The sequence below is a fragment of the Haemaphysalis longicornis genome, unplaced genomic scaffold (genome assembly GCF_048455015.1).
Source record: "Haemaphysalis longicornis isolate Haplotype H1 unplaced genomic scaffold, Haemaphysalis longicornis Haplotype H1 scaffold_8, whole genome shotgun sequence".
NCBI lineage: Eukaryota > Metazoa > Arthropoda > Arachnida > Ixodida > Ixodidae > Haemaphysalis > Haemaphysalis longicornis.
In genome coordinates, this window is record NW_027526445.1 from 46,827,042 (window position 1) to 46,854,860 (window position 27,819).

The 27,819-nt window shown below is 49.7% G+C and overlaps 1 protein-coding gene and 1 pseudogene across 1 annotated transcript; one reads left to right on the forward strand and one right to left on the reverse strand.

The window, feature by feature from the left end:
• Window positions 1-296: 296 nt before the first annotated feature.
• On the forward strand, window positions 297-17,721 carry LOC144148278 (uncharacterized; annotated as a pseudogene).
• A 426-nt stretch (window positions 17,722-18,147) lies between these two features.
• Window positions 18,148-27,688, reverse strand: LOC144149550 (uncharacterized). The gene is made up of 4 exons (XM_077681177.1): window positions 27,477-27,688; window positions 23,735-24,048; window positions 21,500-21,768; window positions 18,148-18,446 (listed from the first exon to the last, which is right to left on the reverse strand). Exons 1-4 carry the CDS (start codon window positions 27,654-27,656, stop codon window positions 18,148-18,150), a joined length of 1,062 nt encoding a protein of 353 aa, XP_077537303.1. The 5' UTR covers window positions 27,657-27,688.
• Between the last annotated feature and the right edge of the window lie 131 nt (window positions 27,689-27,819).

The window sequence follows — 27,819 nt, forward strand, 5'->3', positions numbered from 1 at the left end:
TTTATCTATACACCTTTTTTTCGCCTAAACCCGTTTTAAAGTTGTTCGCCATGGGACAAGATTCTTACACCCTTTCCGGCCAAAAAGGGTGCAAGAAAGTTTAGTGTGTATGATGAAGCCTGTTGCCTTAGCTTGTATGTAACTTCAGGCTAAGAAAAAAGATCATTAGTTTGTATCCTGGAAGTGTACGAAAATTGTCCAGCGGCATTATTTTGACGACGTTCTGAGGATGTACGCTGGACTGACAAACTGACCCCGATTGGACTGGCTGAGGGCAAAATCTGGACAACCTGAGGATGCTGAAACGTCCAGAGTCGGACATCCTGAGGATTTACCCAGGTTTGTCTTGCGTTATCTGGGGAAGCACTATGTGTAACGTTTTGCGGTCGGACAGATTACGGGGTAAAGTCGCGTAAAAAGGCTTACGCACTAAAATTCTCTATTTGGCTTAAGGTATGTTTCAGAACTTTGGCATCAGAGCTTTGACGACTTCGTTAACGCCGACGCAAACGCGCACACTGACACAACGGAAGTTCTCGACTACGAGAAGACAGTGCAGCTGGTTTCCAGCGCACACGAGGAGTCTGAAGATGCGAATGATCCGCACACTGCCGAAGCTCCCGTGACCACACGAAGCCAGGTGGTGGACGCCGTCGACCTTCTGAGGCGGTTTGCTGGGACACACGAGGGTGTCGAGGATGCCTTGACTTCACTGGCCAGCTACCGTACGAGAAGCGTGTGCTCACACTGCTCACAAAGGGCGCGCAGGCGAAAATCACAAGCTTTTTCACAAGGCAATAAATTGGTCGTTCTCTCGATTTTACGAAATGCCCGATTTAACAAAAAAATTTGCGGGTCCTGGTGACTTCGTTAAATCGAGGCTCAACTGTACTGAGACCCGATGTTTGGGGCAGGTAAATGAAGATTAACCTGCAATAGAGCGAAAAATGCAAGGTCAATTTTACAGCGTTAGTGTATATAATTTATAGAACAAAGCGCCTTTTAGGCGCCAAAATAGGCTGGCAGAGCAATGCTTTAGGCCCCCAACGTCGTAAAAATATAGGCCCGATAAATGTTTACGTGAATGGAAATCGTTTCTAACGAAGACGTGCGCGACCTGTATGTACGAAAGGAAAACCACAAATTTTGTTGTTTATGCTGGCAAAAAGGCGCCGGAAGTGAAACGGGGCCGTAAAATTGTATCACAAAACCGCTGGACTAATGACGAACAGTTGGCGTAATCCAACGAGGGCATTTCGGGTTTAATGGATACTGCCGCTCGCTCGAGCGTCACATATAGTGAAATAGGCGGGAAAAATTATACTTGAGAGCTGGCAATACCGATTAAAAAGAGCGCTCCATAATGTCTGCATGACGCAGTGTAATTGTGACACAACAAAAATAGACATACATAATAAACGCGAGAGAGGCGACGATTTACCACGAAATAACGTGTTCATAAAAACCGTTACGTAATCCCCTAGCAATTTTCTCATATACAATGACATCAGAATTGTCCAGGCCAGACGTCCCAAAACTGCTAGATATACACTTCCACACACTCAAAAAACATTTCTCAGAGAATGTTTAGCAACCAAACAGATTTTTTATGGTGAAAAGCATGTTCAAAAGCGTGTCGGCACCGTGAATTTTAAGGGGAAAGCAAATCCAGCAACGTCGTGGTGATTCGCCATTGGCTGTTCAATATATATATATATATATATATATGTCTGCTAACCAAGTTTATGATCTATCCTCAACCTTTGCGTGGAAAATAGAGTTGGATTTAGAAATGATTCTAGAAACGAGGACGTGACTGCACATGTTTGAAGAAATCTGCCTGGAGAGCCAGCGGAAAATAATCTCCGAATCATTGTGAAAAATTGTCAAAACAGCAACAAACTACACAACCATCTCCAGATTCAAGTTTAACAGCAGCGCTGTTTAAGCTTTCACTTCCTCCTTCTAGCGTTGCCAGAAGAAAAAAAAATCGGCGCAGCTATACATGGTGGCTGGAGAAACAGCAGAGCCGGTGGCCCCTCTCCCTTCGTCGGAAACCCAGCTGTTGAACCTGACATGTATTTCCGAACTTTCCGCTGAGGGTTGATTGATTGTAGGGTTTAACGGGCCGACACTACACAGGAGGTGAGGCACGCCGTAGTGGAAAGCTCCGGATTAATTTTTACCACCTGGGGATCTTTAACGTGCGCCGAAATCTCGTAAACCCGGGCGTTTTTTTTTTTTATTTCCGCCTCCACCAGAAAAGCGGCCGCCGCGGCAGGGAATCGAACCCGCTACCTCGTGCTCAGCAGCGCAACGCCTTAGCCACTGAGCCACCCCGGCGGGTGTCGCTGAAAGTCCTCCGTGACTGGCAGGCCGGATCGTTTCGTCCGCAGGCTTGCACATCTCTCCCGAAGTGGACCGCGTTAGCACGCGAAACAGAACCCGCGGCAATCGGCTTCGCAAACTCGGCGTCCGTGCTCCCCACTTGAGGCGCGAACGCACGTGAACTGGCGAGGAGAGCAGCACGCGAGAGATCACGCCAAGAACGCTGGGCAGGTCTAGCTGGCCGACGCCGGGCGCTCCTCACGAGACGCGCGCTCTGTCTTCTTTCTTGCTATTTTTCTCTGTTAACGACGGCGGAACTAAAAGCTTAATCAGCTTAAAATACCGAGCGCACGTTAGCGTGCGCCTCGAGAGGAGCGCTCGACGTCGGCCAGCTAGACCTTCCACAACAATCTGCCCCGCGTTCGTGGCATGATCGCTCATGTGCTCTTCTACTCGCCAGTTCACGTGCGTTCGCACCTGAAGTGGGGGTGCGCAGGCGCCGAGCTCGCGCTAGCGACGCCAAATTTGTGAACTCGGTTGCCGCGAGTTCTAGTGCGTGCTGACGCTGTCCACATTGGGAGAAACGGGAAAGGCTGCGGACAAAACCATCCGGGCCTTTCAGTCATGGAGAACCTTCAGCGGCAAGTTCAGAAATCCGTATGAGGGGCAACCTGTTCTCCGGTGGAGAAAGATGGGGCCGCCAGCTCTGCAGTTTCTCGAGCCTTACAGAGGTAGTGCAAGCTGCGCCATTTTTTTTATCACGAAAGTGTTTTATTACGGGATACACAAACATTTGATTGACGTCATATCCGTCACGGAAGTGACGCTAAAATACAACGTATCAAGCCGCCTGTAAAGGGTGCACCCCTGCACACAGGGTCTTCTTGCGGGGAAGCAACCTTTAGAATCAAAGAGTACGTCATACTTGGGGTTGTTCGTTTTTTTTTTTTTTAACACGAAAGTGTTTTATGCCGGGATGCAGCAAGATTTCTCTGACGTCATATCCATCACGGAAATGACGCCAGTACACCTTTGCCGAAGCGACCCGCCAGCAGGACGTCGTTCGCCAAGCACATCCACAAGACAGCCGCCGACCCGCAAATCATGCTCAGCTGCAGATTTCGCTGCACATTTCACTTTCGTGTTTTGCCGATTCCTATGGGAGAGGAATCAACCAGAGTTTTCTTGTTGCTGTTGTTCAATATGCTGCCTCCTGTCACTGAGAATAAGAGTCCAATTCCACTGCTGCTAGCGATCGTTTTCCCTGCTTGGCTGAACTAGAGGACAAAGATGGGCCCATCCAGTTCCCAACAGTCAATGCTGCCCGTTAACACGAATAAAGGTCTCAAACTACACTCGAAAGCGAAGCTTGAGGCTAAATAGTGTTCATGTAGGACCTAAATTTGAAAATAGGCATTTTTAGACATTTATAGACAATCAGGTACAAACGACAAAATAGGCATTGATAGGCACTATGAAAACACCATAAAAGCTCTTAACCTGTAATTCACCGTCATTTACCGAAGTGTGGCTAAAAGAGTGAACAAAATAGGCCTTCGCCTATAATCCGTTCTCTAATAATTACCATCCGGCGTTGGCCGATGTCCGTCCGTATGTGCGCCACGTCGAGACGAAAAAAAATTGTTCGTCTCTAGTTTATCGTGAGTACTCTGCAGCTCTCAGTCTATTGTAGATATCCCCCAAAAAATCACACTGAAAGTGGCATATAAGACGACTCTAACATTGCGCTACGTTTCATTTACTTTTCACAACTTCGTTGTTTGCAGTGAAGTTGTAAATACGTCAATACGTGAAGGTGTGTCAATACCTGCATGGCTTCTACGGGAGGGGAACGGACAGCCGTTTTACTGCTAAAATAAAACTCTACTCCTTCCAAGTTTCGCTCACCTATCAAACCAGAAAGTATGCGTGCTCAATCGAAAATTAAAAATAAAGTGTTTTTTATTCGGCACTGTTCCCGCCGCGGTGGCTCAGTGGCTAAGGCGTTCTGCTGCTGAGCCTCAGGACCCTGGTTCGATTCCCGGCCGTGGCGGCCGCTTTTCTGATGGAGGCAAAACGAAAAAATGCCTGTGTGTTCGAGATTTCGGCGCACGTTAAAGTTCCCCAGGTGGTCAAAATTATTCCGGAGCCCTCCACTACGGCACGCCTCATCGCCTGCGAAGCGTCGGCGGGTTAAACCCCACAATCCATCAATCAATATTCGGCCCAGTTACGATTAAGCGCGCCGCTGTGCTGCAAGCTTTGTGCGACGCTATTCTGTGTTGCGGCAGAGCTACACCTACGTGCGCCTTCCGCGTGGGCGCCTGTTTGTTGGTGACTCAAGCTTGCAGCGACAGCCAACAGATCCCAACATTCCGCAACGTGCCTAGGAATGGCTAGATCGGGGGCGCCTCGATGTCAGTGGGATTGAATCTTCGGCGGCAAACTCGACACACGCCCGAAGGATGCGGACGCCGCATCGGAAACCTCCTCTCCCCCCCCCCCCCCCCCCCCTCAGACTTAGCGTGCGCCGCTACTACTGACTCCTTACGAACTCTGGAAAGAGCGTTGTGCGTGTTTGTACCATGTCGCGCCGTGTGCAAAAAGCAGGGGGAAAACTTGTTTGACCGTTAGCGCTTTGGGTATAAACACGAGCCCCATGCAAGCGCCGAAGTGTGTTCACTTTGGAGTAGTGAAACAAGGCTGTCACTCTGCTCGAGTCCTGTACTGTAACCTCGCCCGTAAGGTCCTTGTTCCTGTCTTGCTTCGGCTCATCTCTCGCCATGCAGTAAACCAGTCAAGTTTGCCTTCGGCTTCTGGTCGTCATCTCCAAGGCAGCAACATTTGCTCGCCGCTCACCACCACGCTACCACACGGATGATGGAGGCGACGGAGGCCAGTTTGGGGTCCTCTTCCCGTACGCAGTAACCAGTTGCAAGCGGTGGAATGGCAACTTCGCAACGGTACCCCTTGGACTGAGGCACGGCCACCGTAAACCGTCGCTGTTCTTCACAGAAGGAAACCAGTACTTCACTAGACGCAGCACTAGTTGATGACACAAATGCTTCATATCCAATCCTCAACGCGTCAGTGGCGTTCGGTTCGCAAGTGACGATGGTAGAGAAATTGTTTATAAACACAAACTGTTTGAAGCCCGAAAAAGAATTAGCAGTGGCTTAGCTCGGCTATGCCAGAATATACGTAGCGTGAGCTAAGGTTCAGCTGGCTATTCTTAGTTTTCCTGGCTGTCTAGGATTAGCTTGATTATCATGCTTACTGCTGCTCCAATGACAAACACACGGTATACGCATTATGTGACACACGTATATTTATAAAGCGGCTCCGGCGTAGCGTCACCAATCACCACAGAGCTAAGCGGGCTCTACAGGCACACGCGGGTGTTGCTGCGACGCACGAGCCATCGGTTCCACACCCGGCCACCCCTCGCAATGATCATCAAGTGGACCGGGCCGCCACTTGCGTAATGGAGGTTGGCGAAGATGCTGGGCGCGTGGGGTGTGTGGGAGACGCCGGGCAGCGAGCAACGTTCTGTGCGCCGTGTGACGTCACTGCTCCTCGCGCATGCGCAGCACGGCTCTCCAGGAGCCACGCGAAACTGCTTAACCTGGGCCAGTATAGCTCACGCTACAAAACGGGACTTAAGGCCTCTTGCATTCCATTGTAGTACAGTGGCGCGTTTGACTTCATCCTGAAATGATCTTGAATTAGAGGCCACGATGCTCCGAAGGGTCATTAAACTGTGGTAGGAGCGTCGCAGTGAACCCCAAAATGACAGGTTCCAGGTTCAGCATGGTCTCCAGAATGGTTTTGAAGAAGCTTGGAGTCATGGAAGCAAGGTGGGACCGGAGGGCTGTAAAAAGGGCTCGTGCAACTTTTGAATCGTCGTCTACCTTGACTTCTCTTGAATGGGCACGACCATCCTTCAAGACGTTGGTGTACTTATCGCGTCCGCGTTGCACTGCAGGAGTGGTGCAGAAATCCCCTGGCTCTGGTTATGCAACGCTGGCCCTAGTTTCCGTACTTTTTGTCGCCTTTATGGACTCCTGTGCAAGCAGGACCAGAAAACAGTCACTGTCTGGTGAAGGTGCACGCTCCCTCGATGAAAGCCTTCCTCCTGTGTAGTGCGCTAACACGAAATTGGTCCTCGGAAACCTCTATCTCACATCTGGAACACTGTCAGAGGCCTTCAAACAGCAACACAGCAACGTCGGCCTTTCAGTGCTTTGGCGCTTCATCAGAAACGCCGAGAGGTCGACGTAGCGAAGGACTTTTGCTTAAGAATCGCCAATGGTCCAGCTTCGACCAGCCAAGCGGACATACGCGTCGTCCCCGTATCACGCGGCTCCTGCATGGACGTCCCATTTTCAATAGAAGAGCTCGATGCGGCGTTACATCTGCGCCCAAGTAGATCTTCATCAGGACCAGACTGAGTGACGTACGCCGCCCTGCGTCACCCCGGCCAAGACTTTTGTATCGGCTGAACCAGTCATGGCAAGATGGTTTGGTCCCTGAGGATTGTAATGGTACCCGCCTGGTCGCAGGCAAGTCTCCCCTTGACCCGGCATCATATCGTCCTATAGCCCTTGCACGCTGCATTGGAAAATTAATGGAAAAGATGGTTTTGGGTCGTTTGGAGTGGTACCTCGAGCACCATAAAATTCACGCCCATGCTATGTCTGGATTCCGACGAGGACGTTCATCCACCGACAACGTAATTGTCCTTGTCACATCGGTACAGCACAACAAATCACTCAAACGTTTGTCGGCCGCTTTGTTTTTCGATATAAAAGGAGCGTACGATAACGTAATACATGATGCCGTTCTGGGCGGCCTACAAGATGCTGGAGTAGGTGGACGGACATTTAGATGGATACAAAGCTTTCTATAAAGAAGATACTTTTTCGTTGATACTTCGGATGGCCCAACATCACAGCACTTTGTTTCTCGTGGCGTCCCGCAAGGAAGTGTACTTAGCTCTACATTATTTAACCTCACGTTGATAAGACTTATTACAGCATTACCAACTAGCATCCACCTCTCCATCGACGCTGATGACATTCGCATTTGGGCATCAGGAGTTTCACGTCCTCATATTCAAGCCCGACTTCAGAAAGCCGCAACACTCACATGTTTGTTCCTGCGTCAACAAGGCCTGGAAATATCTCCGGAGAAATCTGCACTGGATGCTTTCACCCGCAAAAAAAATCTCGCAGTATAAGATTTCTTTAAATGGACACCATATTCCTTACGTCAAAAGTAACTGGTTCCTCGGAGTTATTGTGGATCGGGATCTATCACGGACTCCTCAAGTTTCATTCCTGAAAAAAAAAAGACTAATTGCAGTGGTCCAGCCATTCAAGTTTCTGGGCGGAAAGAAGTGGGGTGTCTCCGTGCACTCGATGTTACGCCTATACGATGCCCTGTTTTTCGTGTATTTTACGTTGCAGCCTGCCTGTATTACCAACACGTGTAAAGCTAACCTGTACAGGCAATTCAGGTCATACAAGCCCAGGGTCTTCGGACATGTCTCGGTCTCCCGCGTTGCGCCTCAACTGTGGCCATCAATTTGCATTGCAAGGGATCACCCGATTACAAGCTATATGACAGTGGAGACCCAGAGGGCATACATTGGGCAACCCACTAGGTTGCCTCCCCACCACTTTGCATCCCTCCCTTAACACGACCACAAGCATCTTTTTGTAAAATGGTTGCCGCTCACAGTGGGAACTTGCCATCAAGATATGCACCTCCGTCTCGGCCGTCATCGCCACTTTGGTGCCTGTTACAGCCACAACTGCACCTAACCATCCCGGGAGTAAAAAAATCGCGCTAATCCACCCTGTGAAGGTGGTTGAAAAGCGAAGCTCTAAACGACACCCACAACCATGGCCCGTGCGACTCAATTGAATTCACACTCGTATACAAAGGGTGAAACCAGAGACCACACCCTTTATTATTTCAAATAGATATTTTTGGTAAGGTTAAACCACTGCATGATCCATGAATTGTGGTTGGTTGGTTGATTGAGTTGAATTGGTGAGGCACATAAGTAGAAACTTTTTTATAAAATTTAAGGAAGCTCTAACCCTATGTTAGACGATCTCTCTTTTCCTCCGTCTCTGCCGCCGATCTTGTCGCCGCCGTCGGCGACGAGATCCATGCGTTCGTGTGCAATCCCCTGAATTTTACTAACCCCTAGCGCATGCGCAAGGCGCACACACGGCCGCAACACATGTTGGGGGCGGAGCACACAGTGGCGCGAGAGGTAGCGTGACGCTATCACATGGCTTTCCGCGAAAATTCAAGGGTAAACCCTCAGATGTGCTCGGTGAGTACACCGTCTGTCTCCATCGTCTCCGCGTGGGCTTGCAGCTCAATCGGTAAGACAGCGGGCCCTCGCTCTGTTTCTCTATCCGTTGCAGGTTCGATTCCTGGCGGTGCCGGTTACTTCTTTTATTTGTTCGCAGGAGTTTTCTGTTGACATCAATGGTCGCGAAAGAACCCTTGCGGGGTAAAGGTAGAAAGCTTCGCTTTGAAGATAAAGCGGACCTTCCACCTAGTGGTCTTCGACAGCTCTCCCTATACTCTTTCTACATGAGGCTTACAGAGACCAGGTCCATGTCTACATGTATGGATCGGTAAAATCCCGTCTAGTTCTGCCGGTGCTGTTATAATACCAAATATGTCAATCGACATTCCTTTTAAGCTTTCAAACTCGACGGAGTCAACCGCTTCTGAATTGGCAGCTATTCGGGAGGTCCTTCTATTCATCCAGCGGGAATCGCCAGAAAAATTGGTTATGCTATGCGACTCGAGGCCTGCTCTTCAGTGCATCCAGTCTGCCCTCCGTCGCGGCCCATACGAACAACTTATGGCCGACATCCGGTGCTTATATGACGCAGTAATCAGGCATGGGCATGATATTGTTTTCCCAGTGGCTCCCAAGCCACTGCGGCATTACTGGGAACGAACATGCCGATAGAGCGGCTCATGGCGCCCACAAAAGTGCCAGATTGACCTGCATCCCTCTATCATGCACTGATGCAGCAAGGTCGCTGCGGTTCATTGCCCGCGAAATCACTCTCGCTAAGTGGAACACACCAGAGTTCTCGAACGCTCGTCTCTACTCACTCGACCCCGATTTGCAGCGCCACCTACCTCATAACGTGCCACGCTCGGACGTCACCTTACTGTGTCACCTGTGGCTGAGTGTTGCCTTCACCGGTGCTTACTCGTACACCATTGGAATGGCCAACAGCCCTGCTTGTGATGTGTGCGAACACCGACGAGACTTCTGGACACCTTCTGTGCCACACTGACCGATTCATAACGCCGAGGCAACAGCTCTCCACCACACTTCGCCGACTCGACGACCACCCCTTTACAGCACAGACAATTCTGTGTCATAGGCGTTTTCCGTCACAGGCCGAAAAGGCTACAAAAGCCTTACTTGGCTTTTTGAAGGACACGGGCCTTCCCGAACGATTGGAGGGACATTACTACAGTGCAGCGCCCTTAGTTCGCCAATTTTATCAGTTTGCCTTAGTTTTGTGCATTTTCTGGTTTTGTGTGCGCCCTTTGTACTGCCGCGTAGTTGCCTTGTGTTTTTCCTATTTTCTTCCTCTCATTTTCTCCTTTAATGTGTACCGCTGTCCTTTCTTTCCCTTTCATTTCCCGTATCCCCGCCCCGCTGAGTAGGGTAGCCAACCGGACAGTACCCTGGTTAACCTACCTGCCTTTCCTGTACTGTTCCTTCCTTTACAGAGGGATAGGGCTGATGAGATTTTTTTTTTCTTTCGAAAGAACCGTTTGAACATTGTATACAAGAAGGTATCTAAAGGCCGTGCACAATTGCACACGCACAGACTCGCACACACTCTGCTTCACTAAACTGAGAGTCGATTTTCAAGCCCCTCCTGAAGAGGTGGACATCGCGACTGCCGGATATTGAGATGCGGGTCACGACAAACGTACGCACATGCGCTCGGAGCCAAGCATCATATATTGCGTGACAAAGAGAGAAGCCGCACAAGAAGTATTTCCTTTAAATGGCCGAATTTTTTCCGCGTCTGCTCAGCAGTTTCAGGGTCGCTGCAATGTGTTTTCTACGGGGGCCCTTCTGCGAAATGTGCAACCATGCGCAATGTTTGTATCTTGCGTGTGGTAATAATAAGCTATTCGCTTTGATCTAGAGAAACATCGACATTTCCCTAAACATATTTGACTGCCTTTTCACCCATGCGTAATTCCTTCGACTAAATGTAAACCTAAACTTTTCATCTCCCTACTCAGATGACAGCGGATATTTCCACCCCCATAAGAGATGCAAACAACTTGTGAAAGGTAGAGCGTTGATCTTTGATTTCAGCGCCACCCTCCCGCAGTGGGGTAACACGCATAACAAAAAAGGTACCCTTCTGACCCAGGCCGCAGAAGATTTCCAAATTATCTTGCTCAATCACCCGGAATCACCCACCCGTACGGGCACAAGTACTGTCAGGGAGTCAGGGACACAACGCCCGGCCTATCGTTTTCATCCGGGAATCTCGATGTAATCTGGTCTTAATTTGGGCTCTGATCAGGATATTGCTCAACTCGCCATCCGGAATAAACATCGCAACGTCAATGCAGGTGTGGCCCGTATCACTGATTGGAACGCCTTCCGAAAGGCTACCTATCTTCTCCTGCCCAATTGATACCACTCAACCCCTCAGCACCTGGATTGACGACATCATCCGAACAGAATAGGGACTCACACCACAAGCATGGCCGCGTTCTATCAAACACTCAGCGTCGACCCAAACTCCTTCACATTTAGGAAACCCGTCAGAGGCTTGCCAAGCGATGGAAACGCCGACGCCACAATCGCCGACTTCGCCATAAAATTGCCGCCCTAAATCAGACCGCCACTGAATATGGCCAGAAACTATCGGAAGAGAATCGGCTTCAGGTATGCGGTAGCCTCCAAGAGACCCTAATCACACGTAGAACTTGGCGCTTACTCGGACCCCCTGTCTAGCAGGAGTGAATCCCAACGAAGCATGATTCGGACCATACATTCGTTTCAAGGCTCCCCAAAGGCCCTTCTACAAACCTTAACAGATCGATACCTCAACGCCAGCAAGAACCCCCCCCCCCCTTCCCCACACACACACACACAGGCCTACCGAATGACCTACTCGACAGGAGCTTTCACATCTACGAATTAGAATCAGCTCTATGAGAATGCAAGAAGAATAGCGCTTGGGACCAGACCAAGTAACTTACAGGCATCTGGCAAAGCTGGACAGCAACTTTCCGGATTATCTACTTCACCACATTAATACGCGCTGGTCCTCTGGTCGCATTCCTTCCCAATGAAAAACCGCCGAGAGAGATACGCTTCATACCTAAGCCCAACAAGTCACCATATCTGGACAACTTGCGCCCGACGGGGCGTAGCCAGAAATTTCGCTCACCGGGGGTTGCTGAGACTGCACCTCGACCTCCTCCATGTGATTTTTCAAGGGATTGAAAATATGTATGAAAATACATAACCATTACCTTATAATTAGAATAAATATTAACTGAAATTTTTAACTATTAACTGAGAATACACGTTTATTAAGTGCATAGAGCAAGGGACAAGAATATTTCATAAATTTATTCCCATGTTTGGAGAATCAATTGCTATCACTGCTTGCAATTTTCTCTTTTGTCTACATAAGAAGAAACAGCCCAAAAGAAATATGAATATATAGAACAAATATAAACATGTATGCTTAACAAACACGGAAGTAAGAAACATATGGAAGTAAAGAACAAATTCATCTAAAACTAACAAAGCATGGAGCGGGCATTATAAACGTGAAATGCACGAAACAAACAACTTGTGGGTGGGCGTTTCAGTTTATTGTCGCCTCGAACCCAAGAATCTTTTTTTCGTTCTTGCACACGTGCAATGATTAGGGAACAAATATTGAACATCTCTGTCTTTTATGCCAGTATATATCCTGGGAGCGGCTAGTCAACCGTCGCGTACTGCGGATAATTGCACCAAAATTACTCCTACAAAACACGCGTCAAAATGTACAGTTGTGGATAAAAAAACATCCCCCTCGCGAGGGTCACGATCAAATGCAGAGCATTTCTGCGGGGGGGCGCGCCTGCAAGTCGTATGGATTACGTATTGGTTGTTGTTGTTGTAATTGTTGTCTTCCAGCGTAGACATTGTCGATGGTGAAACGTGCCGTGAACCCCCTGCCGCGGCTATGACGCAACGTGGAGCGGCTATGACGCAACGTGGCGCGGCTATGACGCAACACAATCCAACACAATCCACTTTAATCCAATCCAATCCAAATCCAAGCCAATCCAATCGAATCCAATCCAATGCCCCTCGCGAGAGAGTGTTATAGCGCCGAAATCGCCACCACGCGAACGCGTGATGCTGACGTCACGATCACGCCACAGATGTTAGCGACCGCAGCGCGCGCGAACGACATATGTTTTAAGCGCGAACCGACCGCGGCGAGAGAGCGCGATGCGAGCGCCCCACCTGTTCTTGCGCGCGAACCTAACGCGGCGAGAGAGGGCGTTGCGAGCGGAGAGAAGGCGAGGAGGACGCGGGGGAGAGGGCGCACCTCTGGCCGACGGTTGAATGAGTCAAGGATATAAGGCACGTTCGTAACCTTCCGTTCTGTGTCGGCTTTGTGGCTCAGTTGGTAGAGTACCGTGCACCTTGCGTTCCGCCCGTGGAGTCGTAGGATCGAAACCTGGCGCCGGCAAGTATTTATATAGTGTAGGGGGAGCGATGCGGACGCGGACTACGGACGCCAACGCGGGTGACATCGTGAGTTGCTGAAATGCTCTGCATTTAAAAGCGAGAGGTCTACAAAAGGGGGCGTTGAAAGTGGAAAATAAAGTAAATAAAACAAGAAAAGGCTGCAAGCCCGCCAGCCACACAGTCTTATCGAAGTCAACCGATTGGCTAAACATCCCCCTCGCGAGGAGCACGATCAAATGCACAGCATTTCCGAGGGGGTGCGCCGGCAAGTCGTATCTCTCGATCGCGGGACCCGTGTCGCAATCTTTCGGAGGCACGGGACAACTTGTGGCGCTTTCGAAACAAACCAGAAATGAGTGAAGGATATAAGGCGCGTTCGGTGCATCGAAATCTGTGTCGGTCTCGTGGCTCAGTCGGTAGTGCGCCGGGCACGTTGCGTTCCGCCCGCGGCGTCATGGGCTCAAAACCGGGCGCCGGAAACTGTTATTTCTTTTAAAGTGTAGTGGCCTGGCTGCGGACTACGACAAGGCGCGCCAACGCCGCGTGACATTGTGAGTTACTAAAATGCTATGCATTTAAAAGTGCCACTGTCAACAAAGTGCACATTTATGCAGGAAGCCCGTTCTACATGGTGCAAACTTACCGGCGAATTCGCTGCGGCGGCGCCGCCCGAGCGCCTTTGGAGTATCAGCCCTCTTTACTCTCATTGTTATCTGCCGCCAGGATTTTCATTGGTCGGTAGGCACCACGTGGTAATTGTTTACATATGGGCGCAGCCATTTTGTTTCTGGGCGCCTCCCCCCCCTCTCTCTCTCTCTCTGCTGCGCGGACGCTGGAGCGGCGTCACAACCGGCGGCGGTTTCGTTGGGAAAGATGTCAACACTGCAAGCAGAAACAAAAGGGTCCCCAGACGTTTCCGGGTTCACGAAGGGGCGGTACTCTTAAACGTAGATTATTTAGTGATGCTAGACAAAGCAATCTATTTTTGTCGCTGTGCTTTGCCGTTTTGCCGCACGAACAGCGCCGAAGCAGCAAATTCACAGGTGAATTCGCACCATCTGTGATTGGGGGAGACGAAATCCGAAGTCGTTGGCGCACTGGTTTCCGGCGGCGGCCCTGGTAGCATGGAGCAACGTTACTAGTTTATTCTAGTAACGTTGGCATGGAGGTACTGAAGCAGCCAATCCTGCGGTTTCACCCCCGAATCTCCCCTGGTTCATATTTCTTGCTTGCTTTTCCCTTGTTCCTGACTGTATACACGTCCGGATTTCACAGGCATGACGGATCAGCTTTCGGCTACGGAGCACGTGGTCGTGTGCTGCTGGAACGTTAATTCTCTCGTGAAAATGGAAAGAGCATTTCTAGCAAGAAATCATAATTTCCACCTTCGTTTCTAACTGGATTTAAAGATTCTAGCTGGAATCTACAGCTTCTAACTAGAAATTTTTTTATTCTAGCTAGAGACGATTATTTCCGGCTTGTGGGGTTTCTTTCTTCTAGCTGGACTGACAAATGCTAGCTGGAAGTAAATCTCAACCCATCTAGAAATGAACTAGAAACTAAATTTCTAACTAGAAATTCTGCCTATTTCTAGCTAGAATATTTCTAGCTGGAAGAAATGTCTGGTTCAGTAATCGAGCTAGAAAAAAACATATTTTCACCTGGAACCTGAGGTGCAGTGAATGTTTTATATTCAAAGAGGGGAAAACAAAAACCCTCATGTACACTAGACCACGATGCTCATTTAAACTGCCTGGGCAGCCCTCTACAACGGCACCCACGCTTCGGCATATTGAGCTCCGATTCGAGTTAGGGGCATTTTTTGTGGGGAGAAATTATTAGGCACAATTTAATTATGTTATTGTAGGACCTTCCCGTATCCCAGGCAGAAAGGGCGGTGGAAGGGCAACCATTTACCCATCGTTAATGAACACGCCGGTACGTGCTGTATTTGAAAAAATTACAGGCTAGACATGAATCGGCATTGCTTGGACATGTTCATAAATGCGTACATTTCTGCTTGCAGCGCTGCCCAAGGAACGAAAACCACCAAAAGAAAGAACTGTGCCCGCACCCTCCAGCGAAGAGACAGGCAAATCTCCTCCGGGTCTCCGTCAATTCTCCAGCTGCAGTTAAAACTGCCCTAGAGACCCCACAAAACCACGTAGTGTTCTTGAGTCTACACTGCAAGGAGCATCATGTTATGGACACGACGCCACGGAAGTCGGCGACGCCGTTGTTGAACTGTCAGCGAACACTATAGTGATTCAGATTCAAGAGAAGTTAACGCAGGGGCTGGTGAAACATCAAATGCTACTGCAGAATCAGCAGGACTGAAGAACAAGAGTGGTGACCGTACAAGAAAGTACACTGAACTTCAGCAACAACGTGCCACAGCCCAAAACACAATTAAAGGTCTCAAGAAAAAAGTTCAAAAACTCGAGACTGATGCAACAAATATTTCGCAATGTGTGACGTTTCTGAACGGAGATCAAGTGCGGACTCTCTCAAGAAGCAGCAGCTTGGGAACTCTTGGTATCCACACAGAGTCAAGCAAGGCCTTCAAATTAAGTTTGCCTGTGGAACAACCGGATATAAAACTCTGAGAAAAATGGGATATCTTCTCCCGTCCAAAAGAACGCTCGCTTGGCGGATTCAAAATTTGAAGAAGTTCCTCCCAGGCATTCTTCACGAAGTGATAGACGTTATGAAATGCAAAGCTGATACTATGGAGGATGTAGAAAAGTACTGCGTCCCTTTTTGGGGGGGGAGGGGGGGGACATGAAATGGAGATAGTGCGTCACTAAATAAGCTACGCTAAGAGTACCGCCACTTCGTGCACCCGGAATCGTCTGGGGACCATTTTGTTTCTGGCTTGCAGTGTTGCCATCTCTCCCAACGAAACCGCGGCTGGTTGTGATGGGCAGAGTGTGACCGGCCGCTCTAGTTAGTGTCCGCGCAGCAGAGAGAGAGAGAGAGAAAGCGAGAGAGACGCCCAGAAACAAAATGGCTGCGCCCATATGTAAACAAATATGTGGTGCCGACCGACCAATGAAAATCCCGGAGGCACATAACAATGCGAGAAAAGAGTGCCGACACTCTAAAAGCTTTAATTTAGTGACGCTAGTGCCCCCTACAACATCTTCGGGAAGTTCCCCCAGTTATCCGCTTCCTCATAAAGGAAGGGGTACTCAAACAGGAAGCAGGAACAACAGCTTGGTTCATGAATATCGTTTCAAAATAGTTTGCAGTGATGTCCTCGCGGCATCCAACAATGGCCCTAAGTCGGGGAAAATGGACACGATCGATGGCACGCGTGCTCATATCGACTGCGGCTGTTCTTCGCCTCCAAGATTTCTACCTAGGCGACGAAGGGTACGAGTTTTGTAGCGCAAGCTACACTGGCCGAGTTTGAGCAGTTTCGCGTGGACCTTGAAGGGCCGTGCTACGCAAGCGCGAGTATTCGGATTGGAGTGAATTAAATTGGATTGGATTGGGTTAATCCAATTGGAGTACGGGTGTGCAGAGAATTTGGTCTGCACATTCGCCGGTCTGCGCATTCCAGAGGAGTGACGTCATTACCGCGGTAGACGCACTGGCGCTGGCGCGTACCCAGCTGTGCGCCTCCGTTGCGCAGTAGCCAATTCTGACGCTGCGCCGGAGCTACTTGATGGCTGTTTCGCGTGGCTCCTGGAGAGCCGTGCTGCGCATGCACGAGGAGCAGTGACTGGACTGGACCGGACCGGACCGGACCGGACCGGACCGGACCGGACCGGACCGGACCGGACTGCACTGGACTGGATTGGATTAGATTTCTGAAGCTTAGCTCTCGCTATGTATATCCAGGCATAGCCGAGCTAAGCCACTGCTTTTTTTTTCTTGCGAGCGGGCTCCTGCACGGCTGCTTTGAGAACCTCTTTTCTGTGGTGCGGCTTCTGAAGCCAGTTCCCAGTGCCTGCGATCTCAAGTACGCTCTGAGACTTGTGAGCGTCAGCCAATTTTTGTACACACCGAGGACGACCACTTACGAGCTTGACGACAGTGGGTGCCTGCTGGACCGGCTATCCCAGGGAAACGAAACCTCTGTCCAAAAGGGAAATTGGTGATTCGGAGATTTTGTTCATCAAACTTAAGGATTGTCGCAAACGGAATTAGATATTCTGTTTTAGCTCGGAGGATTTTTTAAAGGGAATTTTGAAATCGGTGAAGTGCATAAAATGCAAAGACGCGCTCCTCGGAACTGCCAGCGACGAGCATGCCTAGCTAACAGCGCCGAAAGAGTATGTATCGGACGGAGGCAACGTCATCTACCCCAGCAAGAGAGTAATGAAAGCGCTGAAAGACTACGAAGAGCACTTTACGCCCGTCAACTCTTGGTGCATGGACAAAATAGTCAGAATGAAGTTACAGCATACCCACCACAGCATACCCAAGCAAGGTACACCGCCGCAGCTTGTGTGTATGCGCGGAGCACGAGGACGGTTTATACAGAATGCTCAGTGAGAGGTACGCAAGAATGAGGCTGCGCATCCACCTTCGGCAGTTTCCAGCCGGAAGTTCCAATGGGCATGGAAGCAAAACTTGCGCTCGGCGTCAACCTTTCGTAAGAAATGGGCACGCGAAGATAAGCTGTATGCTTCAAAAGTTTCGGCTCACGTGGGCGTGCTGGTGCATTTTGATTTCTAAACATCTCGTGCTGCATTTGGCTGGTAGTGTATCTGCCTTTGATATTTATTTTCACTATTTTAACACGAAAGTGTTTCATTCCCGAATAAACGAAGATTTCGCTGACGTCATATCCATCACGGAAGTGACGCCGGTACAACGAAGCCAGCGGCCTGTGAAGGGTGCACCCCTGCACACAGGGTCTTCTTGCGGGGAAGCAACCTTTAGTACTAAGGAGTACGTTATACTTAGGGTTGTTCGTCTTCGAGTTTTATATTTTAAGCAGGTATAAGATATAAGCAAGAGAACGGAAGCTCGATGGAAATTTTTATTTTTGTTATTTCTTTAACAATTATTCTTATTTGTGCTCATGAGTGAAGATTTTCATTAGACCCAGCGGCTCCGCCGCCGATGCCCGCTGTCTCCATTTCCAACACGAGGGATGTCAGAGTTGCAATGCTAGGAGGGCGTTCCGTCTCCCCAGCAGACGACGATGAGGCGTCGTGGTCCGTCTGCAGAGGTGGTCGTCTGCGCAACACTCCGCCAACGGCCCCCGGCATGCCGTCTGGCACCGCACTTGACGGCGTCCAAGTGCCTGCGCTGCTGCCGCCGATTTGTTGATGGGAAGCTTGCACCTGTTGCCATGCCGTGTTTTCGAGCCATGGGCCTGCAAATAATACGCCAAAAAAAAGAACAACGAAAACATTTAAAAAATGGACAAAAATTAAAAATGCCCAGACTTTTGCATAAATAACCTCTGAAGATTTCACGCATGCGCAGTGCCAGAACGTTCAGGCAATTGGAATACATTTTTAAAGCGAAAGCATTATCACCCTCTGATGGGGACCTGGATCGACCCCGACGAAGATACGAACGGTATACAAAAACCCAAGGAAGGCCAGAAGCGAAGCAAAGCATGCCCGTAGTGAATAAAAGGTGATTACTGATCACCGAAGTCAATAAATGCTTGATTAGTATTTGATAGTAATAGTAGTAGTAGTGATAGTAGTAGTAGTAATGATTAGTAAGGTGGTAATATGGTGGATTAAGATGGAGTAAATTGGGTTAGTATGTAGTGGAATGGGTAAATGACTAATTAGTGAGGGACAGCAATTATTTAAGTGAGGTGGGATTAATGAGAATTGAGATGGATTAGGGTAGATTAGGATAAATTAAGATAAAGGTGGATTAAGATGAAACTAGGTAGGATTGACGTGGACAGATTAAGGCTGATTAAGATGGGTAAGGTAGAATAAGATGGAAATTAATTAATGATTGAGTAGTGATTAATAGTAATGTATAATAGGGATGGATTAAGCTGTTATATAATGAGTTGTGTGGATTAAGATAAACCAATGTGATTTAATGATTGCTTAGTGATTGATAGTAACGATGTGTGAGGTGAGATTAGGAGTGGATTAAGATGAGCTACGATGAATTAAGGTGAATTAAGGCCGGCAACATAGGGTGGCTCGTATGTAAACGGGTGGGCGTGTATATAAGAGGTACCCCGTCACAACAGTACATGAGGCAGTCACCTTCAAAGCCCGTAAGCCCTAGGGTCCCCAGGTCTTTCTTCTGCTAAGGAGTTTTTGACTATTTTGCATAACTTTATATTCCCATATTATTTACTAGTGTTAAGTTAACATTTTTCCCTTACGCCTTTTCGCCTTATCCCCTTTGAAGCAGCAAGCCCCCTGGCTAACCTGTCCAGCATCCATTGGGCCTCTCTCTCTCTCTCTCTCTCTCTCTCTGCTGCGCGGACACTAACTAGAGCGGCCGGTCGCACTCCGCCCGTCACACCAGCGGCGGTTTCGTTGGGAGAGATGACAACACTGCAAGCCATAAACAAAATGGCCCCCAGACGCTTCCGGGTGCACGAAGTAGCGGTACTCTTAAGCGTAGCTTATTTAGTGACGTTACTGCGGGCACTGCAGGCTCATGGAAATTGAATAAGCACGAACGATTTGCAGGGGCGTTCTTGTAGAGACGGTGGATATCTGTTTCGGTTTGGTAGTGCTGAAAAGCCTGTTCAGCGAACGCTTCGTATACGCCATCATTTCGCCATGTCCAAGGCGGTGAAACGTAAATCGAAAGCTCGTTCACAGTATTTTGGCGCGTGGTCGGTTGCCAAAACAGTAGCAAGAACATGCAATAAAAGAAAAAGAAACGCCTGTAACATTTTGCATATTTACCTGAAGATGTTAGTAAGTATTGGCAGACGGTTAGGCTGCGCCAATCACGAGATTTCGTGAGAAAGCACCACGAATTTTCTACTTATAAAGCGCCGTGCGAAGTCACTCAATAATGGTTCTTTTAATGCTAAAGAACTGGTCAACTTGGTAGGCCGAACATCCGGTGTCGTGGCCGAAAGGATGGCCGACGCTCGAAGAACAAACAGCAGGTGAAAGCATTAATGTCAACAAAGAGTGTTAAAACGCGGCGTGTATATAGGCAAGCCCGTTGTGAACTACCAAATCTGCTGGCATGGCTTATATATGCCGAAGCTGGCCAGCTCAAAGAAAACTTTGGGTATAGGTTTTAGGGAAAACATACATGCATAACCAAGAGAACCATCGTTCTGTTAGTTAAGAATGCACGTTTTATTGGTTTTTAGAATAGCGAATGAAAAAAAAAAAGGCTAAATACAGAGACGAGAGAAACGCAAACACCAAAACAAAAGATGGTTGATCGAGCCACCTGAACCCAACAAAAACAAAATATATAAAAAAAGACGCGCGCAGACCTAACACATGGCGCGAGGAGTGCGAACTAGCGTCACTAAATAAGCTACGCTTAAGAGTACCGCCACTTCATGCACCCGAAAGCGTCTGGGGCCACTTTGTTTCTGGCAAGCAGTGTTGCCATCTCTCCCAACGAAACTGCCGCAGGTTGTGACGGGCAGAGTGCGACCGGCCGCTCCAGCGTCCGCGCAGCAGAGAGAGAGGAGAGGCGCCCAGAAACAAAATGGCTGCGCCCATATGTAAACAGATATCACGTGGTGCCGACCCACCAATGAAAATCCTGGTGGCACATAACAATGAGAGAAAAGAGTGCCGATACTTTAAAAGCTCTTATTTAGTGACGTTAGTGCGAACGCAGGAAATTTGAACTTTACCGAACAAACTTTGTTCAATCAAGAAAAAAAAAGGTGCACGGGCTAGGATGGTGTCTACGTGCGCAGCCAGTAAAAGGTGCAAAGGGATAAGGATGATAGTGATCATGAGAGGGCACGTTCGGCTATTGCACACTAATACTTTCGTGATCCCTACATCATAAGGAGCGCTTAGGGGACCTCGTAAGCACTTATTTTAATCCGCGCTGACGGCTACCACGGCGACCACACGCGTGTTAAACGACGCCCTTGAACACACTAGGAATGTACGCTAGGGACACAACTGAAACGACTAAGTACGCATTACCGCTGCGCTAACGAACGTATTCACATTGTTGTGTGTCTTTACTCTGCAAACACAACTTTATTGCGACGTGGAGGGATTTGGTTGAATCGCCTTGTGCCCGCAACCCGACCCAACGTTAACAATTACTTTGAACAATTACATCATCACTGCATTTCTCCAAGCGTAAAGTTCCAGTTTAGTCACCGAGAGGATGTAGTGCTACAGCAGCAAGCACCATGCACAGGCTGGCCTGCACCCCCGCAATAACTGGTCTAATACAGGACGGGGTAGATGGTGGATAGAAAGATGTGGCACATACCAGGAGGAGGAGGGTTGCATTCAGGCGGCCAGTATTGAAGTTGAGCCTGTTGTTGTGGTCGAATGTGGGACGGCGAGATGCAGGGCGCCGACCGACTGATTGCCGAGTTAATCGGAGGAGCGGCAGCGAAGCGGGGCCAAAGGGAATCGTAGCTGCCGAAGTGGCGGCCCGGGATGGCCGCCATATTAGGCCTAAGGTACGCCGACGGGAAAGCTCCGTCTTCCTCACCGCTGCTGGGCACCGGAGATATCGATGACGCCGACGGAGACCTGTAAAAAAAAACAATAAAAACATGCGGATGGGCAAACTCAACAAAACACGTGCTGTAATGCTTTTCTTCTTATAGATTGAGACGGCGACTCGAACTTCCGGTAACAGGACTAGGATTACGGTACTTAGAAAAAACAGAGCCAAAAAACGATACGATAGGAAGTAAAGACAACCACTGCGCTAAATTGCCAACTGAGTTTAATTTAGATGAAAAACGAATATATACTTCTAGAATCAAAAACAAGGAAGAAACAAGGAAATCCATAACAGAACCACACAAAAAGAACAGAAAAGAACAGAACACAACACGAACAAAAAGAGCAAGAAAAACAGAAACACACATATAGATTGCGGCCCGAGTCCATGCACGGGGTCATTGTGGCTGGATCGACCTTCTAGATCAAACATGGTAGATGAGGTATAAACAGAGCACAAGTCTAAATCGCATGAATTTTGGCGTCCTATAGTCAACTTACAATACGGTACTCTCAATGTCGGCCCTCAATGAAAAAGTAGGTGGACGTACACGGCGTCATTTTTAGTTACTGAGCGTGCACTATAGGGCGGTCAACCAAAATAAAACTGCGCGCTGTCTGAGCACTGCATGAGCATCCCGTAGCATAGACGCGCTGTAGCGGCTTCCCGCCGCGGTGTATGAGAAAATGCTTCATGAAATGGCGGATCCACTAAATCATTTAAGACATTCAACTAATTTCATAAATGGACCGACCTATCGATCAATAAGGGCGCAAGCACTCAAGGTACGCCGCTCAAGGTACGCACGAAGTTTCTTGTGCGGTAAAGGAGCTTACAATGTGGGCGAAAAAGGCACTGTAAAACATCATCCGCACCGCTAGTGAAAGCGCCCATGCAATATCTGCCGGGGTGGTAAGCCGAAATATCTCTGGCGGAGCCAGCCGGCTGTCTCGAGCGCTTCGAAACTGCCGCCACGAAGCGCGCGCCTCCCCACTGGCGCAAGTCGCCAGGCTCCTCCTTTTGCCGCGCGCGACGCGCGTCATTTTCTGAGCGAGGCAGAAGCTGCCGCGCGCGCGGGATCGTCGCCGCGGGCGTCAAAAAATCGCACGCGCAACGCCGACGCGCACGAATCGCGTGCAAAAACGCGCCATGCGGTTCACGCTTGACATTTCGTAAAGTTTGAAAAAAAAAAAATAGTGGTTACTGCTTTCTTGCTTCACTAGTACGTACCCCCTCTCCCTCTTTCGCTCTGTAGTATAAACTCATAGCGCAATGCAATGATGTATTTCAAGTTCGAGCTGAAGAGTAATTCCTCGCGGCCCCCACACGAAGAAGCTCAACCTTACACACTTCAGCTTGCGAAATGGTTTGAGCTGTTCCGTGGCTAATACAGACGTTGCTAGTACTGACTCTCTAGTGAGTTCGTTACGGCAGAATTAATGCGAGCAGTAGTGTTCCCAATTCGTTGAATGCCGCGCTGCGGTCTTGCGACTGCGTCGTCGTCGTCACTGCACCGGAGGGGAGAGCGGTAACAAGGAATTGGGATTCCTTTAAAAACACTGTTATCCGGAACAAAAGGGAAAAAAAAAATCATACATGCTACACGTGAAGCGATGGCGCAATGTTTGCTTCCCTCAGTTGAGAATGTAGAAGTACGGTTTGGAAAGGAGCCAATTGATTGATGGATTGATTGATGGATTGATTGATGGATTGATTGATTAATTGATTGATTGATTTGTTGATTGATTTGTTGATTGGATTGATTGATTGTTTGGTTGATTGGATTGATTGATTGATTTGTTGATTGATTGATTGATTGATTGATTGATTGAGCGATTGATTGATTGATTGATTGATTGATTGATTGATTGATTGATTGATTGATTGATTGATTGATTGATTGATTGATTGATTGATTGATTGATTGATTGATTGATTGATTGATTGATTGATTGATTGATTGATTGATTGATTGGTGAAGCAACTCACAGGCTCCGAACCCGAGCTGGTCTCGGGACGGCGAGTGAGTACGTTCCGAAGCACGCAGCAGACGGCTCGGGTTGTGGCCCCTGGACCTCTGCGTAGGGGCTAGGGCCGTGGATCACGGTTCCGCGGGGCTGGTTGCCGGCGGCCGCGTGCTGTCCCGGCGACGGCGAGCGGCTGTCGTGGCACTGCAGCGAGCCTGCCGACGTGCACGCCCCCCTCGGTCCGGCCGTGGGCAGCTGCAGGTTGGGCACGTAGCTCTTTCCGGCCGCCCGGATGGCCTGGCGGCGGATCGTGGCGCGCCTGTTCTGGAACCATGTCTGTCGGCCGTCACGTGGCAAAACAAGATGGCAAAGAAAGGAACACCGAAAGGGATCATCGGGGCATGAAATAAATTGTGTCACTCCACCAGTTCAGAACACACACACACACACACATACACACGCACGCGCACACACACGCAGTTACGAGCACACCTGGCTTTCCTTATAACGTAGCATTTTGAAATCCGGTAATATGCTCTTTAAATTACCAATCCTGCAGATGAAAGTTGGCCGTTGTCTCGCGACGGTAGGTCAGAATATATCGGGGTGTACCCCGATGGACGCTCTAGGCATCTTCTTTTTTTGCCTGCTCACAGCAGCTTCAAGCAGCCCAAAACTGATCCGGCCATAGTCATTCTATGGGCAAATAAAATACGGAGCTGCTTGCAGCTGCTCAAAACTGCTTTGAGCGCAGAGAAAAAAAAAAAAAAGACAGACCATCTACCTCCAAGGCGTCGAGATCTGGCGCGAAAGACGGTTTTCTTTTCCGTTGTGTGAATCGGCCTGGTGATTTTTGTCGTCGTCATTAGGACCCCAAAGACGCACTTAGCCCCGGGGCCCGAAATTTATTGATCTGACCCTACCAACGACAGGCACGGCAAGCATGTGCTGGGCTCATCTTACAGCCACGGCACTAAAGTGGATCCACGCATGACTGAGCAGTCTTGGTTTGTGTCTGTCGACCATTAGAATCAAGCCTGGCCGAAAAGCAGCTTGAGAGAAGGCCTCGAGGCCAAGCATACATGGGCAAGGCCGTTCCGATCTACCAAAACTGCTGCCATCCTTATTAGTCAGCGCAAAGGAAACCTGTGGGACATTTTGGGCAAAATATAAGAACACAACTGACAGTGGCGACGTTCTTCTAATTGGGTAGACGCGTTTCACTGGTTGTTGCTAAAGCAAATAGAAAACCTAGTTAGGAGAGATGTGTAAAAGATGGCGTAAAAAAGGCCTTACCTATATTTTTCTGATCTAAGTTGTACTACCCCCCCCCCACTGTAATGCCTCAGGCGCTGTGGGTACTGTGTAAATAAATAAATAAAATAAATAAGAGAAAAGCCAATTCTAGGAGAAAAGATGTCGGTTCGAGCTGCTCCAAGCACAACACACACACACAAAAAAAAACGTCCCAGCAAATAACGCGCGATGAGTGGGAACGCAGCACCGCTGCGTCCATTACGCGAGGAGCGAGGAGCATGAGAAAAGCGTCAGAAGGGGGATGATGATGATGATGATGTGTTGGAGGAGGAGGAGGAGGAGGAGCAAAACTTTATTAACAGTGAAGTCGAGCGGGATCGTGGTCGGGGTCCTCATTCCAGGACTCCGTTGGTGCGGCCTGCCGTCTTCGCCCTTTCAGCGAGCCAAAGCTGCTTACTCAGGTGAGAGAGAGAGAGAAACAACTTTATTGGATAGTCTCCTGCAGAGAGAGTAAGCAAGGGCTCCGCGGAGCCAGCCTACTCTCTGACGCGGCCGCTCACGTCTTCAAAGCTGTGTCCTGCCGGCGTCCGCCGGTTCGGCGCGCGGCGGGTCTCCGGAGAAGTCCCCTCGGACCCTCGGCACTCGCCTCCCGACGCTTCTGCCTGGCAAGGGCTGCCTCGAGCTGCTGGACGGCTTGCAACTGCACCGCGTAGTCCGGCGATGCAATCGCGTTTGCAATATTGTCCGGCAGCCGCTCCTGTGCGGCCGCCTCCACCGGATTGTGGGACTTACTCAGGTCTGAACTGGCAAGTTCACTCTCCCACTGCTCGTGAGTTGCATTAGGGATTGGATCAAGGTCTGGATTTGACTGGCACGCCCAAACCATATGGTAGAGCGCAGCTGGGCTGCCGCTGTGTTCGCATAGGGGGTAGTGTAATGTGGGGTGGATGGTGTGTAGTCGCGCGGGGTGGGGAAATGTGTTATAAGCGCGTTAGGTTGCAGGGGCGGCAAAATACTACCGACTAGCGCAGCAATCGTGTTTGGGGTTCCATGGCAGTATGGGCAGTTGGGGTGGGGTATGCGGTTCAGAAAATCCTATGGAGGAAGTGTGGTTGTGGCAAGCCTCGGTCTGGAGTCATCGCCAACTGTGTGCGTCGGGCACACCTAGGGATGGATGTGGGGGAAGTACAGCCCTGCGGGAAGCTCTGTGGTGATTAAGGATGTCGGAGTAGTTCTGTGAGAGTGGGTGCGGGACCGCAGGGCCTCTAAGTGGTTCGTCTTCTTCCCCTTCTTGGAATGCTCGGTGGGTAACAGACGGGACACATCACGGAAGAGAGGGGATAGAAGAAAAGTGTAGCGGAAGAATGCGGGGTCGGGGGAGGGGCGTAGGGACAGCACGATGATAAGAGAGTGGATGGAACTTCGGAAGGGAGGGAGAAGCTTTACAGACTAAAGGATGACCACTCGATCTAAAAGGGGGACAGGTGTTGAGGTAGGCGAAAAAACTTCGGATCCACAATTGGACGGCGCTAAACAAGATAAAACCTTCGTCGAAGGGGACGGAGAAAGTAGGCAGCGGCAGGGAATGGGTGGAGCGGGTGGAGTGGGAAAGTATTGAGGAGAGGGGGCGGGAGCGTACAAGAATGTGTGACGGGGTGAGAGGCGGTGTAATCACGTAGAACGTTGCTGGCCGCCGATGGAGCGACCAAGTGTGCACTGCCAAATGTCGGAGTGCGCCTGCGAAAGCCACCGTCGTCCGTCTCACATATGGGCACGGCCTGGAGACCCTTTCCCCTTAATCTCCCCAATCGACCTCCGGGAGGACGCGCCGGCCCGCTCGGGCTTGCAGAAGAGTCTCGCGGAACCAGCTGCCATGGTATACGCTGCGGCTGCCGGTCGCCTAACACGTCTAATCAGACTGAACTTCGAAATAAAGTTCTCTCTCTCTCTCTCTCTCTCTCTCTCTCTCTCTCTCTCTCTCTCTCTCTCTCTCTCTCTCTCTCTCTCTCTTTTCACTTTCAAGTTGTCATTTGCAACTCGACGAGACTTTGCGCACCCTCCCCAATCCTCATCGGCGCTACAAACACTTCCACGAGGCCCCAGATGCTGTCAGCCCGCAAGTCGGTAGAATGCCACACTAGGAAGGATACCAAGTCACCTCGCCGAAGACTCTCTTCCCCTAGGACACCGTGCAAAGTGAGGAGCAACACAACTACAGTCGCACCGTTCTCCACGGAGCTCACAGGGGAACCTCGGAATACCATATTTTAATACAGAACGTCTGTTCCCAACTCCACTCGATTATCGTCATTGATTCTTATCTGCTCCTCACGATTGCGAGGCGGCGTGTTCCTCCATCAGCCGTCGCCATATTCTGCATGCTAACCGGTTCTTTCGTGCAAATAATTCACCCTCGACTCTGTTTCAGCCGAGCAGCAAATGCTCCTGAGCAGTTCGATGCATTTTTTTGGCGCGATTTCGTTCGAAGTGTGAATGCATGCTCCCACCCTGGTCTGCTTGATGGTGATTCCCAGCTCCCGGGACAGCTCGACAGTCTGCTTCCCGTCGACGAATTTGTGCTGCCTGAAGACTTGCTCCAGCCTGGCTACCTGGGCGACGCTGTACTTGGATCTGGAGGCCGCACTCTCCGGCCAGGCCCCGTCGTCCTCCGGCGGCGGGGACGCCATCTTGAGGCCGCGCTTCCTGCACTTCAGGAGACGAAGAAATCCGGCGTTCAGATGGAAGCGAAACGAGCAGTGAGGGGCGAGGGTACTGTGACGAACGCCGCGACATTGGTGTGGCGTTACGCCGGTCCAAATATAGCTGAGGTCATTAAGGCCCCACGCTTAA